The sequence below is a fragment of the Coffea eugenioides genome, chromosome 8 (genome assembly GCF_003713205.1).
Source record: "Coffea eugenioides isolate CCC68of chromosome 8, Ceug_1.0, whole genome shotgun sequence".
Lineage (NCBI taxonomy): Eukaryota > Viridiplantae > Streptophyta > Magnoliopsida > Gentianales > Rubiaceae > Coffea > Coffea eugenioides.
In genome coordinates this window covers 656,888-676,550 of record NC_040042.1, presented here as the reverse complement: position 1 = coordinate 676,550, position 19,663 = coordinate 656,888, and the positions used below count along the sequence as shown (strand labels likewise).

The following is a 19,663-nucleotide window of genomic DNA, read 5'->3' as shown; positions in this document are numbered from 1 at the left end:
CATGGTGGAGCCTTCTTCTTCTTCTTCTTCTCCTTCTTTAACTATTTTCATTTTTTATCGAGTATTTTCTTTTCGGCGTGACGAGAGTTCTTGAATTTTTTATATTGGCAATACAAAAAATATATATATGGGTGGTTTCGGTTCGGTCACTAATTCGGACCATGACATATCCCTCGAGCATAAGTCACTAATTTTACAGAATATTCATCGACACAATTCTCACGTCGACAGACAGACTCTTGACTGGCAGTTTCCGGTCACGAGTGCAAAATATAACATCAATGTGATGCCAAACACACTAAACTTTTGTCTATTCTTCTTTCTCTTTACTTGAATGAAGACATCAAATTTCTTGTTTGAATCTGTGATTCCACTCACAACCCCTGCGCACAACCCCTGCGCAAGGAAGAAAAACGAACTAGAGCTAAGCTAGCCAATGAGAGAAAATTCAGTGGACGTTAACAAACGTGTCAAAGGCATTAATTTCCCGTCATATATTCAAGGGATAATTTCAGAAACTCTTCACTTGCTCCTTGCAAGTAGACTGCAATTTTCCTGACAATTGAATCGAAACCTCTGGAAAACTCCGGATGGAATGTACGGTGTTCCGGGCAACCTGAGGTTTCCACACATTCAACTGACCTCTTTAGTCCAACCGGGCAGTTTTCGGGAATTCAATAGACATGGCCCCTCTGTGGCACCAACGCTAGAGAACTTGGACCCAATTGACTGACACCATCATATAAGACAAAATTACTATTATACCCAAGATTTGTGTTATTATATGACTAAAACATATGATAAGGCAGAGGATGATTTTTGGATAGTATTGGATTGCATTTCTATTTATTTAATGTATGGTTATGAAATTTGTAATGATATTACTCTTGGATTGCAGTTTTGGTTTGCACCTTATTACTGTTAATGTTTTATAAATGACTGTTTTAGTTCTTGGATTAACGGCACCTCTTACCTCAGTCCATAAGGGATTTTGGGGAATTTAACTTTTATATTATCTCTTTTCTCTCACTGGTCTAATATTCCTTAACAAATATGCAAAAAGGGTCATGCATATCCCTTATCATAGACTGTTAGCCTTCACAACTATTAATGTTTGTTAAACTCTAAAATAACCAAAAAATATGAATTAGTAATTATTTAAATATATTTTAATCACACCCCAAGTCTCATGGGACTGGTGTTTACTACTAGGGTCTGTCTAGAGCGTTGCCATATTATCTACCTTCACTAGCCGCCATTTTGGCGCAGATGTTGTTTAAAGAGAGTATTCCGGCATCACTTCTACATCAGTAACCACTCGCCATTTTCCTTCTAATGCACACCTCGAACCCATATTCACGCGAAGTATAATCTTATCCGTTTATTGCCAATTTCACCAATTTTTAAATACGATAAAATCTTGATAATTTGAAAAAACATCAACTTTTAGATAGTCATTAGCAGGTCATTTGAGAAAAATATTATATAAGTTGATGATTAACAATTTTCCTATAAATTTGTAAAAATAAAATCAAATTTTAAATATTAAATGTTATTTTATTTGGTGCCATGAAGAAATTAAGAATGACAAAAAATTATAATAATGATAATACAAATAAATTGGTGTAATAAAATTCACCTGCCATTAATTTAATATTACCTTAAATATGCCACAAAGAGCTAATTCATCGGAATTTTTTATTATCTTCTCCTGGGCAGCGGACTCCACCAAGTAATATTCTATTAGGACCTTTTTTTCTCTACGCATCCGACGCAGTAGCGGCTTAGAATAGAAAAAACAGAGAATTCCCGCTCCTGCGGGTTTCAATCCACTATTTATACCTTACACATGACTTCGTCGCTCACCTTGCGGCAGAACTTGGGACCCAATTGCTGACATCATATAATGCAAAATTACTATTATACCCAAGACATTTTGTGTTATTATAGGACTAAAATATGATAAGGCAGATGGTGTTTTTGGATAGTATTGGATTGCATTTCTATTTATTTAATGTATGGTTATAAAATTTGTAATGATATTACTCTTGGATTGCAGTTTTGGTTTGCACCTTATTACTGTTAATGTTTTATAAATGACTGTTTTAGTTCTTGGATTACACCTTACCTCCAAAATTTGGGAATTTACCCAAATTTTCCATTTTCTAATATTCCTACAAATATGCAAAATTATGCATATCCCTCAAATCTACCCAATATTAATGTTTTGTTAAACTCTAAATAACAAAAATATGAAATATAATATTTAAATATATTTTAATACACACAAGTTGGACGGGTAACTAGTGTGTCAGAGAGTTGCCATAATCTCCTTAAACCCGCATGCGGGTTTAAAGAGTATTCGGATATTCTCATATGCACCTATGCAAATCGAACCAACCGGATATCTTATCCGTATCCCATTTTTTAAAATAAAAATCTTATAAATTTGAAAAATAAAATCAAATTTAGATGTATTAGGGTTTTAAAAATATTATATAAGTGATAAAAATTTTATAAATTGTAAAAATAAAATCAAATTTAAATAATTAAATGTTATATTTGCATAAGAAATAATACAATAATCATAATAATGATAATACAATAATATTGGTGTAATAAAACTGCCATTAATTTAAATATTTACTTATAATGCCCAAAGAGCCTAATTACCAATTTTTTCTTCTCGCGCTCAAATATAACATTAACCCGCATGCGAGCTAACCTTGAAATAGAAAAAACACAGAATCCCGCTTGCGGGTTTCAACGTTATTATGCAGGCGGGATTTTAACCTGCTTGCTTGTGAACATGTACCACATTGCTTTGAATTTTTGTGACAAGAGGAAAGCTTTGTCTGATGAATGTATTTGTGAAATGACCTGAGTGGTGGTAGATGGGTTAATTGGGTCGGTTGCGTTACCCAATTGTTTATATCCATAAGTAAAATTTTATGATTCCCATACCCATCCCCTCACTTTTTCTTATTTATTTCTGATTTTTATTAGTTTTCATTAATTCACCAATATAACTTGTACACCTACCTTAAGGGCATTTATGGGAACAAAATTTCCTCTCTTTCCTGAAAACACTTTTTTATGTTTACTTTTGTGGTCATGGGCTGATTTTGTTACAAAATCAGAAACCTCAAGGGAGGTTAGTGTAATTGTGGAAACCTCAGGGGAGGTCAGTGAAATTGTCAGAAACCTCAGGGGAGGTTTCTGAAATTATCCCTATATTCAAAGGCATCGACAGGACTGAACTATCATGATGGGATGGCAAAGTTCGTAACTTGAGAAACCATGCTTTGAAACTTTGATTTCCATTATTAACCCTTCAGAGTGGGAAATGACACTACTGAAACACGAGTAAAAATTAAGAGGAAAATTATTATGTTGTTACGTTGATTTGCTTTGAACAATGTTCGAAAAGCTGTGTTTTGAGTCGCAAAACCGCCTATATAAATAGAGAGAGATTCATCGTACTAATTAAACATCCTGCCGCAGATCCATACGCATAAAAGCAAGTGAAATTGCTTTCTTCAGTGTCTTAATTTTAGTTGAAAAAGTAGGCCTGGAGATGCCAAATTTGTACGGGCAGATAGGTATCCAACGCAATTAGTTAGTTTTCTGAAGGTGGAGAACCAATTAAAACGTAAGCATCTGCATAGCATCATCGATTAAGTTCTTCTAGAACAGCTAAGGAAATTAACAAAAGTGAACTATATATATATATATAAATCTCTTTTGTAGGTTAGTGGGAATCTTGATAATCACAAAGCACATAACTGGTGATCAGTAAATCGTAGCTTTTGATTGCTGACTGAGAAACTTCAACTGTCGCATGTTGGATTATAAACCTGAATCCATGAAACTATTTTCATACAATAAAAATATAAGTTGTGGGGTGCCGGACTTATCTAACTATAAGTTGATTAACGATTAGATAATTATTACATGGACTGCAACCAAGTTTAATTATAACCTACTCAATTCACTTTTGCAGGATGTTCCAATCTACTTTATTTTCTTAATCAAATTGTATTTGGCGTGTTCTTATCCTTGTTCCGTGTCAAATGCCAATTGATCGTGTAATATTCCACAACCAAAAAAAAAAAAAAAAAAAAGAGGAACAAGTCAACCTGCAGCAGCCAAAACCCTGTAGTATTATTAAGTTTCTTTTATTTTTATTCTTGCTAATTGTATCATTGCAACCGTGTCAGAAACTTGACACTAGAAAATACAGATTCAGATATTGTTCAGATAGAGCTGTTAATCGAGTCGAGTCGATTCGAGTATTTGGCTGCCGTGCTCGACTCAAGCTTAACTCGAGCCAAACTCGCTTGACTAGGCGGACGAGCTTTGGAATGTGTTCGGACCCGACTCGCCAAATGGAACATGTGACTCGAGCTCGAGCTCGTGCAAATTAGTCTCAATACAAATTTATAATTTTCAATTTTTATACTTTTGAATTATAAAATGACATATATACCCTTCCTTATCGAGCTTAATCGAGCTACTCGGATAACAAACGAGTCGAGCTTACTCGGCTTATTAATTAAATGAGCATATCTCGAGCTCGAACTCGACTCGTTTACCACAATTAACGAGTCGAGCTCGAACCTTATCGAGTCGAACTCAATCGAGTTTTCGAGCTGCTCGTTCCATTTAACAACTTTATCAAAGAAGTACTACAAGAAAGAATATGTTCAAGAATCAAGATAGTTTTGTTCCATTTACAATGGGTTCGTAGGTGCATTATTAGGGGAAAAAAAAACTGAAAAGTCCCTTGTGTTAGGAATTGATAGAACAAATCTGTAAAGTTAGCAACTACCTTTTCATGGTTGACACTCCAAAAGGTGATATATATTTTTTTTCTTTTTCGAAGAAAAACATTCAGCACCAGAGCACTTAATATATTACAATAAGCATTAGGTAACCTTAACTTTTATGCATTTCAACAATGGGGTTTTCAAGATTGGTTGAACCTGAACAACGCTTTTGCATCTAAAGACGAAGGTTGAGAGAGATGGATAGGATATTTTATCTTGTCAATTTGCTTATGTCTTTATTTCTTCGTATGCCCAATTAGGTTTGTAGATAAATAGAATCGAGCATGATACTAAAAAAGAGTAATAGGATTAATTTAGCGAGCCTAGACATTATTGTTACAACTTACAAGACATGCTTTTTCAATATATATATATAGACCAAATTATCTGGATAACCACCAAACTTTTAGAATCGTTGAATTTTGATCATTGAACTATTAAAAGTCTGGTTTTAACCACTAAATTATATAAAGTTTAGATATCGAGTCATTCCGTTAGATTTAATCGTCAAACATAACAGATTTGAGTGTTCGCAGGATTCACAAGACAAAAGAAAGAGGCATAGTTAACGATTAAATTTGACGAAATGACCTGAAATTTAAACTTTAGATAGTTCAATGATTAAAACCAGACTTTTAATAGTTCAATAATTAAAACTCAACGATTCCAAAAGTTCAGTGATCATCCGAATTATTTGCTCTATACATATATGGACTGGTTTAATTTGTTGAAAGCTTAAGTAGTGCTGTCTCCCACCGCTTTCCTGAGGTGGAGGACCTACTTAATTACAGTCACTACCATTTGGGGAGGATTAGTGCAGGATTATAAAAAGTGAATGTTAGAAGAAAGAATAAGAAACACTTAAAAGTTCTAGAGAGAACCCAGTGGTATTCCTCCTATATATATTTCTTTTTGACTTTTGAAACACAACCACCACATGTAGAAGTTGAGTTCAAATTCGATCAGATTATAAAAGAAAAGATTACAACTTATTTTGCTGTAGGGTCTGAGATTTTCTTTGAGAAGTTTTGAGTTCTTTGGACAATTAATCATAAATCTTCTCAATTAAACTTCATTCTCGTAAATAATTAACACTCTCGTAACAGGTATCTATAGGACACTTGATACACAAACAATTTTTCATCCGAATTTCTCTTTTCCTGACGAATGCCAATGCCTGGTATTCAACACTAATCTAACATTAAACAGCAAATGCTTATATTTCATTCTCCCTCTTTTAATTTAATTGCAAATTTGAGAGAGGGAAAAAAAAAAGTTAACACATGAAACCTTCTAGTCCGAATCCATGACGGACTCTGCGGAGAGGTATATGTATAACTAGGGGTGTGCAAAATCGAAAAATTCTGATTTACCGAATTTCGAATTCGGTAATTCGGAATGGAAATCGGATTATCCGATTTCAAATTAGTCGAATTCAGATTGAATTCGGTAATGAGATTTTTCAAATCGGAATTCGGAATTCCTATTTCAATTTCAAATCTGTTTTTCATATATATATATAATATATATATATTATAACATTTATATTATAATAATAATTTTTATATTCATGAATTCGGTAAAATCGAAATTCCTATTTCGTTTTCACACATATATATAATGTTTTTTTATATATATGTAATATAATATTTATATAATAATAATAATAATTTTTATATTCATGAATTCGGTGAAATCGGAATTTACCGAATTCCAAATTGAATTCAAAATGAATTCGAATTCGGAATTGGTGAATTCGAAATCGAAATCGATCGAAAATTCTGATACCAAAATTTCGAAAAATTCCGATTTCAAAGTTTCGAATTACCGATTTCGATTTCGATTCACACCCCTATGGATAACAAGAAAAGACAATCAAGAAGAAGAAAAAAGCCTTTGTATCTAAAGAGAAAAGATAATGATGAGACATAAAAACAGGAATATGAGCCATAAATAGTGAATCCAATTTCTACTGGCTACCTATTTTCCATGTTTCCCGTGTTGAATATCCGAATGTATATCACCTGTCGGGTGCTGATATAAAATTGTATCCAAGATCCCAAATCCGGCAGAAATCATACAGCTGTTGCAGATCACATGATGGACAGGAAAACTGGAGATATCTTGATTTCGTTTCCCTGCACAAATTATCAAGGACAAGAAATCATACAGCTGTTCCAGATCACAGGGTACTTTCCTCTGTTTGGGCCGTTTGTTTGGTTTTGTGGGATGTTAAGTATTAAACCAAGCCTATTAGGTTTTAAAATTTGAAGACCCAAGCCCAATTCAAACAATTACTTGGATGGAGACAACGAATGATTATCTTTTGGGAGGGGAGTCATGGAGGGGGGATCTGTTTTAATTTATTTTCACCATTAAGTCTTGTCAGACATTATTACATCTTATGACTCGTGTGTGCGATTTGGATTTGGCAAATTTAACTATGAAAATGGATGAAATGACTCAAAAACTTTTTTGATAATTTAATAAATAAATATATACTTTTAAAAGTTGAGTAATCAAAACTCTACTATTTAAAAAGTTTAGTGGCTTTTTCGAGTAATTTGTTCAAAAGTTTTTAACAAATATCGCTATGTTATAAGATTAAAAAGCAAAAATATGAAAATGTTATTATGTATCTAGAAAAGGCTCTTAGTTTCTAAAAGAATCCCCACTTGGAAATAAGTTTTTTAGATATTTGTATAAAATTTTATTATAAATTACTGTAAAACTTGTAAAAAAAATTTTGTGAAAAAATTGAAATTTTTTTTTTCTTTTCCTTTTCTTTCCTCTCTTTTTTTTCCTCCTTAACACTACCACTCCAGTCACACTTAGCAGCCACTTCCCGCTGGCTGACACCTCCGCTAGCACCACCTTCTCTCTCTCTCTCCTTTTTCTTCCCTGGTTCCTGCTACCCTTTCTCTCTCACAACCTCAGAGAGAGAGAGAGAGAGAGAGTGTGTGTGTGTGTGAAAGGGAAGAAATTAAAAGAAAAAAAAAACAAAGGAACAGTCAATAGTGTGGTAATGGTGGGCTCAAGTGAGAGGAGGAAGAAGAAGAAAGAAAAGAGGAGATTTTTTTTGTTGTATATTTTTGAATATTTTAAGGTACGTGTTTTAAAAATTTTAGGAGTTTCTTGTGGTTGTAGTTAAAGTTTTTAAAAATCTCGTAAAAGAAAAACTTGTCAAAAAATTGAGGTGCCAAATAGGCCCCACAGACCAAAAGACGCCTATGCCATTCTTTTGTCAAAAAACTGTGGTGCAAATGAGTCAGAGTGTAATTAGCTATTCACAAACTTGCTTGGTCAAAACTCAAATTCAAGCAATTCGAATAGCTTGATGAGATCCCATCTCATATCGAAAGATCGTGGGATCTTCACTTTGGGTTTAAGATCCATGGGAGCACCTTCCTGTCACCAACTGATTGGATGGGTGTGTCTTGTGAGTCCCCCTTAGATTGCCTTCGAGTCGCTCTTTCGAGTTACTCCCGTGTTTCTTCTAATTAAGTGGGTGTGTGTATTTCTTTCAGTTACCTGAGCTCAATTGAGCTTCACATATACATATTTTTTTTAAAAAAAAAAATTGTTATACTTGTTAGTGTGAAATGCCTATTGTGTCCCACATTTGAAATTATATAAAACAGTAATTTATACCACTAAAATTCAATTAGACTCGATTCAATTCAATTGATCTAACTCGAGTAAGGTAAAGTAAAATCAACATCTAGTTTGAATTCAACTTTTATAAGTTGACAAAAATGCTCTAGTAGCAGACTACTACTAGAGGTTGACTCAACTCAATTGCACTCCTTGTTAAAATGTAAAAACATGTGGCTTGTCCCTTGCAGTCCAATACAGCAAAGAATTTAGCAGGTTGAATTTTCTCCAAAACCCCAATTCTTGAATTTTGTAGTGAGCTTTTCTTTGTCTACCCCACATTTCGAGTGAAAATATTGATTTCTGTCATAGTATTTTTAGATAACCATGCTTGAGATAAAAAAAAAAAAAAAAAGAGTAATGAAAGAGCATATGTGAAGAGACTATTTAATAAGAAAATCATAACCAAAAGAAGCCCTGTCCATGCCGCACCTTTGTCACACCTGAGTTTCTCAAACCGTAAATGTGCAAAGCCCATTCCACACCCATGGCGCCACTCCTTTGTCGCACCAATTCTCTCTTAGAATTTTGATTCCCTGAGCCAACAACAAATATAGCATTTGTTAAATTATCGTAATACTACGCCATGTGAGATTGCTGGTGTGTGTAGATTAGATGGTTGAATCGTGACAAGAATTTATAGATTCATCAAATGATCTTTGCCATAACAAGAAAAATGGAACAACGCAGCCGGACGCAGTCTGCGTACATAGCCACCAAGCCGGTGTTCCCTTCTTCTTCTCTTTTCTTTTTCGTCTGTTTCTTTTTCAGGCGCCACATGAAACCTATGAAACGAGAAATGTAAACCAGAAAGTGGCACCGTCCAAAAGAGTTTTTGTTCATTGATTGAAGACAGAGGAGAGGAGAGGACCCATGCAAAAAGATTTTGGTCCTGAGCGACCAGAAAAAGAGAAATTTTGAGCAAAGTTGCGTCGAGAACCTTGGAGAAGAAAACCGAATATGGCGTAGTTACAAAAGTTTTGACCAGTGATCAGAACAATATCCCATGCGACAGGGCAGGCTGGGATTTAGGGATAAAAATCTCGATGACAACTATCCCAAGCCATACCTTCGTTGAAAGCAAGTGTTAAAAACAGGAATAGTTACCAAGATTAGTCATGGAAGCTTCATCAATCGTTACGCCACCACTCGCAATTGCTGATCTGGGTCAGACCTAATCTTACGAAAATCTCAAGGTATGTCAGGATAATATGGGGGGAGAAATCTTGGTGCCGAAGGAAATGCTCCTCAATGTCATGTTCATTGGCTAGCGGCAAGTTAAAGCTAGCAGATTAGTACGTGAACACAGTTGCAAAGTTTGGTAAAATTCAGTAATTAGGAAACTCTTTCGAGAACCGGACTGGATTAGCCGGTTCAACCGCGAATTGATCATGGCATCGATCCTATTGGCGTCTAGACTAGAAAGTCAAAAGAACTGGTCAAACCTAAATGAAATCAGCCTTTGAACTAGTTTCCCTCTAAATCCATTAATTTTATCCAAGTAATTTAATATTAAAATAATAAAATATTGAATCACTGCGATCGGTCCAATGGACAAGAGAGAGCTATTAAAGTTCTTTTTACCGTTAGGTTCAACATAAATCAAATTGGTTGAACCGATTGGATCATAAATCGGAAGTTAATATGGTTCACTTATCGTTCTGGGTTTCAAAACATTGTTAAAGGTAATTGCATTGAAGATAACAGTAATAGGGCATGCTCTCACCACATGCACTCAAATTGTATTCATGCCATCGATTGGGGGAGATGAGGAAGTCAAATTGTATTCAAATTGTATTCATGTTAGAACTGAGGAAGTTAAAAAAGTTAATTAGGGTTTAATTATCCGTTTTATATGCTATTGTAGTATCACTATGTAGCTAGAAAAAAATTCCTCCCTTTTTATCCTCCCACTTCTCTCCGCACCCTTCCTATCCCTAGCTGCTGAGATTCGAATATCGAACCTAACAATAAAAAAGATTCTAAGAGCCTTTGTATTGGCTATTGGACCGACCCCAATTTAATTTTTTTCAAAAGACCATTTATTACTTGTACTTGCTCATTAACGAACTCTTATTTTTGCTCTCCCCCTTTTTTTTTTCCTTCTTCAATCCAAGCAAAATTTCAGCACATCCTTACTTTTACTTTCATATTTATCAAAATAAAATGAATGTAAACTACTCTCTTCTACTCTAATTTTCTTTCTTTTTCACTGGCATCCTTTCTATCTCCTTTCCCTACTTTTCCTCCAATCCAAAAGGTGCTTAAGTCAAGGTCATTTTGAAATCATCGAATTTTGGAGAACTCTAGACATCATTGTGTTTGGACAGTAATTTATCTACACAAACTTATCTGCTTGTATTATAAACATCATTTTCAATCGCCTTTTAATCTCATACACATCATAAAAGTACTACAGTATCTTTTTAGCGAAAAAAAATTATTCCAAACAATCTCTTATCCAAACCTATTGCCCCAAAAAGAAAGCCAGTAGTGTTATAAATGAAAAATAGAATAAGCGAACTAGTAACATTAAGATAAAGAAAAGGACAAACGAAAAAGGCAGGAGAGGTGATTGCAAGGTATACCACCGCACGTACAAATGCAATTCATGCACTTACTTTGGACTTTCTCGGACCATCTCAATCCTTCCTCCTTTTTTTTTTTTTTTTTTCGTCAACACAGGGGTGTTCGGATCAATTCTTACGGGATTCGACTAATTCCCTGCGATCCAAGCCAGGCGGCCCAACTCGACCCAAGCACGATAAGTGCGTGGAGAAATCAGCAGAGCAGAGATTCGATCTTGGGACCAAGTGATCACCAGTGAGAGGTGCTACCGTTGGACCATTCACGCGGGATCTATCTCAATCCTTCCTCAAGCAACCCAAATCAACCCAAATCAAATATGCCGTATACCATTTTCCTCCAGAAGTTTTTTTCTTTTCATTTCTTTTATAGTTTTAGTGGGGGAGGACGAACTCTAGAAGAAATGTTGTTGAAAATATCCACATGTTTATAATTGTATACTACTCATATCTCAAGCAAACGCCAAACAAATCCTCTGGGCTTAGATTTCCCTATTCTCACGCGTAGATCACGTGTTGAAATTCCTCCCCGACCTCCCCCGCCCCCGTGTTTACGTGTCGCCCCTTCATTTGTTACGTGACGATTATTCAATAATGTTATTCCCCTCTCATGCCCACAATATACGATCACCTACAGCTTAGCTTGGGACTCCAACCAACGGGCACTCGCCACGTCATGACCCGGAAGCCCCAATGAATGACGTGGCTGAATCGTACTGGCAAATGAGGCTACGCCTTTTTCGCCTGGCTGCATTCCCTGCAGACGCGGATTCCTTGGCCTGGAGTTGATAAAAAGAGGAAGAACCAATTTTAGGTACAGGCACGTTCATAAATTTATTTATCCCTTGCTATTTTAAGAACAAAGAATCTCCCACGACAAAATCTTTCCTTTTTTTCATCTCTTCTAGTTTTCTTCTCCCCTGTTTTGTTTCTTTTAACTATCTAGATTGTATTGGATTTGTTTAATCAAATTCCAATTGAATCGGAAGGGATGGTGGTGAAGATGATGAAGTGGTCGCCGTGGCCGACTCTGGCCACCAGAAGGTACAAGGTGAAGGTGAAGTCCCTGAAGCTCCTCCTAGGATGTTCGGATGATGACGACGACGACATTGATCATAGTGCTTGCGCTCTAGATCAAGGAGACGTTGAGGAAAAGGTTATAGCCATCAAGATGAGATGGAAAGGCGAACCCAAGTTTGGATTGGTCCCTTTTCATCTACCATCCTCCAAACAATGCAGACATTTTTCCAGGGAAAAGGTTGTGAAGAAATTGGAGGAAGGAAATATTAAGGCCATTGAATGGAATGGTGATGAGGTGTTGGAGTTGGAGAATTTCTGCAGCTTTACAATTGTGTCAACCAGTCAAGATGGTCGTCCAAAGTTTGCTCCTTGGGATGTGTCCTTCAGTCTTTTATATGTACGTTTACGTTCCTCGGTCAGAGTTATTTTTCTTCTTAATTAAGCACATTCTTTTGTTGGAATTGATGGCAACCGTTGCTTAATTTTTTATTTTGTTTGCGTTTGATGAAACAGGGAGAGAAGAAGAAGAAGACAGAGAGCAGCAAGGGTAAATTGGTGGTGATTGGAAGGGCCTCCTTGAATATAGCGGAGATGGTGGCTGGGAGGATGATGGAGCCTTCTCCTGATGATTATGATCTTCATCAAGAAGTTGAAGCAAAACTTCCCATCAATCTACAGATTGGAGGGATTACCAAAGAAGCCCATTTCCTGGTAATTTTGCTACGACATCATTTTCCCTACTATGTGTGTGTGTGTGTGTAAGTATATCATTGCAAGTCTGCATCTTTTATCCAAGCCTTGTAACATATTTGCCTGTATAGATCATCTCCCCCCACCCCCCCCCCCCGGGCCGCCGGGGGGAACTGAAAAACTGTTTTCTTGTTTTTGTTCCTATTGAAAAGTTAGTTTGTCATTAGGCTGGCTCTTTCTCAATGCAAGTTTGACGAGGCAACATTATTTTGTTCTTTCTTGTGAATTAGTACTAAAAAAAAAATGACAGCTTGACACTGCGGTACTCTTTGAATGTCAACAATCAACAAAATATGCTTATTGTCCGGTTGATATTTTATTATATACTATTGATTACGCATTTGGTGCCTTTTTCGTACCCATTAATTAACTGTGCTGTGAATTCTGTTTTACTTGATTAAAAAACAGGTGCTGATGGATGTTGCTGAGATAAGGGATTCGCACGACTCGGTCCCTAACTCGGTTGACTCAAGTGGAGTATGGAACGGAGGCGGGGGCAACTCGGATGAGTCATCCGGAGGAGTTGACAAGGAAGATGGTGGGGAAGCCAACTCGGTCAATGACTCGGGACCGTGCTCGGACGCGCAAATGGAACCGGCGAAGAAAATGGGGCTGTTCTCTTGGAAAAGGAGGCGGTTAAGCTTTAAACCGACTCCGGTTAAAGGAGAACCGGATGATAAGAAGCCCGCCCGCTTAAAAAATGAGATTGATAATGACCCACAGTGCAGCGGTTCCTCCAAACTTGACCTGGTCACCTCCGGTTCATTGCAGGTGCCAGTTATAATCATCGTGTCTTTTTCTTGTGACTTTTTTTGCTTATGATTATTGTTGGATTATGAGATATGGTGGAAAATGAATTTTTTTTTTGGAAATCATCTGGAGTAAAAGAGTTTTTGATCAACCAAGACTTGTTACTTTATACCCATGATTCCATGCTTTATCATTGCTTCGGACAAAACCAATAATTATCATGCCACTTCGTAGTGTGTGATGAGGTGTGGATTCCATAATGACTATGCTCTACTGATTTCGGTAAATGATCCAAGTCTGTGTTGTTTCACACTCAATTGTGTAAATATTTAGGATGTAATTGTAGAGGATAGAAATGGTAAAAGCGGAAAAGGAAAAATAATAGAGGTTGGATTTGTGTCATTTTCACCTTCATTCAAGTCCAGAGAAGCTGCTAAATATTGATGTGTGACCATTTCATACCATCACACTGTTGATGACTTCCTTTTCTTGGCCTGGTTTTCTAAATATCTGATGACTGGATTTTGCAAGGCTTCTAGATTTGTGTATTATGTGAATATTTTAAGGATGTTGAAAGGGTATTTGTCTCAATGACCATGGCTAGCATCCCCCTGTAGGTGTTGCAAGCAAGAGCTGTTGCTCAAGGGCCTGTTTAGGTAGCACCTGGAAATTTGCTTTGATGGTATAATAACGATGGTTCATGGAGGCATCCCCATTAACCAAATCAATCCAGGGTCACTGTCAATCTGATCAAATGACTAGACTACATAACTCAACTCACTCCGTCTGTCTTTACTCATTCATTCTTGATTAAGGGTTCTCCACATAAATTCTTGTAAAATTCAATAATGTCAAGGTGAAAATTTTTGTTTCGGCCTGCTATTGCATGTTTAACCCTTGTCTGGATGTCCTCAGGTTGAAGATAAAGGTGACTGGGAATCAAAGGAGGTGATTAGTAGGGATGGACAAACAGAGCTCAAGACCAACGTTTTCTTTGCTTCTTTCGACCAATGCAGCAACAAGGCCGCAGGAGAGAGTGCTTGCACGGCACTTGTTGCTGTTATTGCCTATTGGCTCCAACTGAACCGAGATGCCATGCCTACGAGGCCAGAATTCGACGATCTCATCATGGAAGGCTCATCTGAATGGCGAAAGTTATGTGAAAACGATGCCTACACATATGATTTTCCCAACAAGCACTTTGATCTTGAGACAGTATTGCATGCTGATGTTCGACCAATAGCTATCTCTCGCGATGATTCGTTTGTTGGATTCTTTAGCCCGGAAAAGTTCGAGGCACTGAAAGAAGCCATGTCTTTCGATGAGATATGGGAGGGTATCAGCAGAGTAGCTGAAGACCATGACCCAAGGGTCTACATCGTAAGTTGGAATGATCATTTTTTTGTGTTGAAGGTGGAGGCAAATGCGTACTACATCATTGACACATTGGGTGAAAGACTCTGTGAGGGGTGCAACCAAGCATACATTCTAAAATTTGATGATTCCTCTCTGATGCATGGAAAAAGTGCGAAAGAAGATGTCAACAAGGCTGAAAGCTCAGATAGTAAGAGTACAAATCCTAATGACATTGGAGAGATCATATGCAGTGGAAAAGAATGCTGTAAAGAGTTCATCAAAAGATTTCTTGCCGCAATACCACTCGAGGAACTCGAAGAAGAAGAAAAGAAGGGAGCAGTTTCATATTACTCCCTGCATCATCGCCTGCAAATAGAGTTGAACTTTAGCTATGTATTGCCCTCGTCTTTCACATCATCACCATTCTCTTCTTCTTCGCCTACCTCTGCATCTTCTAGTTTAACTGATGTATGTATATAACTACTGTATATAATAAGATTTGACTTTGTAAATCCCACTCCGTGTCTAACTTGGCCGCACAGCCTATAAAATGTTTCATTGACTTCTTCAGGGATTCTAAAGCTGAGTCCAATCTTTTTCCTCTGTTTTTCCTGTTCCCTCGCGGACAATTTACTTCTTTTGGCCCTCAGTGGCGGGTGCACACTGCGTAGGACATATTAGATGTGCGCTTTTTCAATCCCTCATGTTCAATGGTGTTCCTGATCAGAAGGGCCTTCTCTTATGTCATTATCATGGAGCATGGCATTGTGTTTTAGATAGAGAATGATGATGGTTGGACAGGTAGGACCAATACACTCAGAATTTCTTGTGAACACAATCCCATCCAGCCATACTAAAGTAGAACAGACAAGACAAGTCCAAATTAAGTGAAAACAAGTGATGGTGGATCTACTCTTATGGGAACATGCCCTCAATCCTAGAGGGACCACTTGAAAAAAAAAGTTTTTGGGCATTTGTAGTAGTTCATCAACACCTCTAGTTAATGCAGCACACAGCACTGACACCATTTTCTACAAATCTTTGGGATTTTGATTCAACCCTGTCAAAATGCTCAGTTTGACGAATTTATTACAGTCAGTGTAGTCTGAATACTTTTGGAAGTTGATGATGAAAGAGCCAAAGCCATGCAGTCCTCCAAAGACAATGGACAAGTAAAAGAGACACTTCTAAGTGTGTGTAATTCTGTACAGAAGGCCTTAACAAGCATAAACCCCCCACTAAGATGAAGTGAAGAAGACATATTTGGTATTTTCATCTATTGATTCTTCACCCCTTTGTGATTAAGACAGGTAGAAAAAGGTTCCAATTACCCCAAGTACGAGGAATCAAGATTGTAATTAGGTTTCGTGAAGACTATCTTCTTGCTGGTAATGTTGCAAAGAATAATCCCTATCCACCATAATGAATTTCATCAACTCAAAATCCAGACAAAACGTGGTCCACAATAAAGACAGGTCCATTTGCTCTACATAATCAAGCTTCCAAGCCTCGAAGGGGTCTGTCTTCTTCAAAAGTAAATAAAAACCCTCTTACACACTGACCATAATCCCCAAAGACCCCCAAAAAAAAAAATTAAAGGAAACAAAGTAAAGCACAAAAATCTTTCCAGCATTAAGGACTGCAAAAAGCTATAATGCAGAAAACAAGATGAGGAATGAAAGAAAAATAACTGATATAGCCAAATCCAATGTGCACAGAAAATATGGATGAATAAAAACTTCAGAATGCATTATCAGAGAACCTCTTGATTGAGCACACTTCTTCAAATTTACCATGAACTATTTCTCCACGACTTCAAGAGGCCCTATGAACAAGTTAAATATTTATTACCTACCCCCGATTGATTACATGACTGACCCTTTAAGTTCCTATATTACAAATAAAGTATAGAGGGGAAGCAATTCACCCTAGAAGCAAAATGACGAATTCAGCTGAGAATAAGTCCATATGCTACATGTTGGAGCCAGAGGTCAGTCCACATCACCTTCATATTTGAACTTCTACAAGGAACTCAGCTTTTCAGTTCTCTACCATACATCCAGAGACTATTGAAACATATTATTTTGCACTTGTACCAGTGACTGATTACTAACTAGTTAGCAAAGTATGTCATGCCACATGGAATACTCGTACAAAAAACACATTCCTCTCCAATACCTCACTGGTTTTAGTTGACATATGAGCAGATCCCATCCACTGCTTGAGACTTCATGTTAAGTCTACCTGATTCTCATTTTCAGGCTTCTCTTACAGAGTTAGGCTTTAGTACAATCTTCATGATCACATTTCTCCAAGAAACGGTCATATGTTTCAGTACAAATTGCCGCATACTATCAGACTTGCTTGCCACCTCATTACACAAAACCGCATTTCCAGATTTACAACATACAAGAAATCGGTTGGATAGCAGGAAGAATAGCCTGTTAAATTGCAAAACTTAGAGCCATAAAAGCTTAAGTCTGTTGCTGATCTGAACTGTTAAACCTTCCATTGACCTGCTTAAATGGGAACTTCAGCGGCCAACAATACTGCCTATCCTCCGAAGGATGACTAACAGCCGCCTTTCGCTTTCTCAAAGTTGCCTCAATATTCACATTCTGGGTCTTATGACTCCATTTATTTGAAGAAGAGTCCAGCATATCATGACCATTGGGTTTAGGGAAGAAAGAGAAGTCTTTGTCACTTTGTGAAGACAAATCATTATACTTGCTTCCCACTTTACATGTACCCAAACCACCACCATCTTCCACTTCTTGGGGGCAACTATTTTCTTCACCTAAGCATGAAACTCCTAAAGGACCCAAACGCAATGATAAATCACATCCACTTCCATGTGGGGTCTCAGAAACATAATGGGGACTTGCTTGTGATATAACATTTAAAGCATCCTGTCCACAAGTTGAACGCCTTTTCATCACACCTTTCTTATCAGTCTTCATGAGGTGAGAATTTGACTTGCTAGAGTCTTGAAATTGAAAGTGATTACCATGATATAAGGGGTAAACTGAACATGAGCTTGATAAAGAAGGTGCTAGTCTGGGTCGAGATTGATGGTTAATGCTCGGAGAATTTCGCACTTTGGGATACTCAGAATCTGTCTTTTGGATGCCAGAATTATCATAATTTAAGCAGGTATCGGCGGAATTCATCAAAAGATTTGGACTTTGGGGAATGAAGGAGCAATTAGTTGCATAATTTCCTTGAACTTTGTTGTCCAAATTGGTTAGAGAAACAGATATAGCCTCAGGTTTTTCTGGATTAAGGTAACATCTCGGAGTAATATTCCTTTGACTCCTTGAAGATCTTCTAGGAGTGCAGCCCAAATGCAGAGCAGCTACACATAAAAGGAAACAAGAGAGCCAAAGAAAGATCACTATCTATGCACAGTTGCACTGTTGTGACTGAGAAACTATCCTATCCCAACTCAAATTATTGCCACAAGTCAACACACAGCCAGCATCACGAGTATTACTGATAAAAGGAGAAATATACACCCAAGAAGCAGCTAATTCTGAAATTGCAAAGAAGCCATTTCCACACCGGTAATAAGTGCTTGGAAGGAATAAAATGTTATTTAGAAAAAAAAAAATACCTTCAATACAAGGCTGCAGAAGCTCTCCAGTTTCCGTACTCTCATCCCTTCTAATTATAGTATTTATGGCATCATTTGCTCTGTCTCGAAGTGTGTTGATATCCACATATTCAGCCTAAGCATATAAAGAAAAGTCCTGAGGAACTTTCACCGGGAAAAAGGAGAAAGAAGAAAAGAAAAAACGAAGCCAACACTAAAAATAATGAGCGACACGACACAGTGCCACCTCGATAGCAGCAAAGGTTTGGCCTAACCTCGGAATTGGCTTTGGAATACATGATTTCTTCAGCTTTCAACACAACAATAGGAAGCTTTTCTTGCCATTCCTTGTTCTTTTTAGTAGCTGAGCTATGAATTTCGTTCACAATCCTTCAAGAACAAAGAGACAAACAGGACAACCAACCATTAACATTTCCAGAGTTTGATGCTTGCGTATATCTGCAATTTCCTTATGAATGCATGTAGTTATTCAAGCGTGGTTCCATGGGAAGGCAAAAAACAGAAAAAGTACCTAAAAATTTCTTGGATTAAAGAACCTCTGATGGGTTGGTGCCTGTCGCTGTGCCAAGCTCTCCTAACACATTCATAAGGCCTCGGGCCTGGTCTAGGCATCTTCTTGTTGAAGAAGAAGAAGTCAAGAACAGAGTGAGAGGAGAAAACACAGTACTCTGTTTTGGAAACTCAGTACAGCTAATAAGCCTGTGGGGCGTAGCAAGAGCACTAAAGAGAAACAACAGTAATGCCTATGTTGTTTGGTGAGGGGTGACTGTATTTGGTCATAGAATTTGATTTGAACGCTAGTGGTACGGTACAACTTAGAAAAGATGGTTTGAAGAAAGACTTTGAACGGAGTAACAAAAGTAGTGGTGGTAACCCAAATTAATTGGCTCAATTAATAAGAACGGATTACTTATTTTGAAAGTTCATGTTGTGTTTCATTACCAATATTCAAAACTTCAAACTTTAGTTTTAAGTATGCTTCGCTTAGATGATCAGAATCAGTGTATCTAAATTTATTTATTTTACGTACATCACATTATATTATATTACATTGCGTATAACATATTTTATATATAAGTTTTTTTAGAAAACATACTGTTGAGACA

General features: G+C 37.0%; 3 protein-coding genes across 3 annotated transcripts in view; 2 read left to right on the top strand and 1 right to left on the bottom strand.

Moving 5' to 3' along the window:
- LOC113779367 overlaps positions 1-9,329 on the top strand; it is a 17,652-nt gene extending 8,323 nt beyond the window's left edge. The window contains exon 4 of the mRNA XM_027324935.1: positions 9,255-9,329. Within this exon, the coding sequence (XP_027180736.1) occupies positions 9,255-9,329 (75 nt within the window). The remainder of the gene's footprint in view (positions 1-9,254) is intronic.
- Positions 9,330-11,930: 2,601 nt separating this feature from the next.
- Positions 11,931-15,531, top strand: LOC113779277. The gene is made up of 4 exons (XM_027324822.1): positions 11,931-12,485; positions 12,602-12,799; positions 13,247-13,609; positions 14,504-15,531. The coding sequence occupies exons 1-4, from the start codon at positions 12,060-12,062 to the stop codon at positions 15,422-15,424; spliced, it is 1,908 nt and encodes a 635-aa protein (XP_027180623.1). The 5' UTR covers positions 11,931-12,059; the 3' UTR covers positions 15,425-15,531.
- A 1,182-nt stretch (positions 15,532-16,713) lies between these two features.
- Positions 16,714-19,199, bottom strand: LOC113781524. The gene is made up of 4 exons (XM_027327476.1): positions 19,069-19,199; positions 18,812-18,926; positions 18,558-18,672; positions 16,714-18,299 (listed from the first exon to the last, which is right to left on the bottom strand). The coding sequence occupies exons 1-4, from the start codon at positions 19,167-19,169 to the stop codon at positions 17,419-17,421; spliced, it is 1,212 nt and encodes a 403-aa protein (XP_027183277.1). The 5' UTR covers positions 19,170-19,199; the 3' UTR covers positions 16,714-17,418.
- Positions 19,200-19,663: the final 464 nt, after the last annotated feature.

Coding starts and splice junctions, on each gene's coding strand:
- LOC113779277 (XM_027324822.1), top strand. CDS start 12,060: ATGGTGGTGAAGATGATGAAGTGGTCGCCGTGGCCGACTCTGGCCACC. Junction 12,486..12,601: donor TGTCCTTCAGTCTTTTATAT/GTACGTTTACGT, acceptor TTGATGAAACAG/GGAGAGAAGAAGAAGAAGAC. Junction 12,800..13,246: donor CCAAAGAAGCCCATTTCCTG/GTAATTTTGCTA, acceptor ATTAAAAAACAG/GTGCTGATGGATGTTGCTGA.
- LOC113781524 (XM_027327476.1), bottom strand. CDS start 19,169: ATGCCTAGACCAGGCCCGAGGCCTTATGAATGTGTTAGGAGAGCTTGG. Junction 18,927..19,068: donor TTAATCCAAGAAATTTTTAG/GTACTTTTTCTG, acceptor TTGTTCTTGAAG/GATTGTGAACGAAATTCATA. Junction 18,673..18,811: donor ATTCCAAAGCCAATTCCGAG/GTTAGGCCAAAC, acceptor TTATATGCTTAG/GCTGAATATGTGGATATCAA.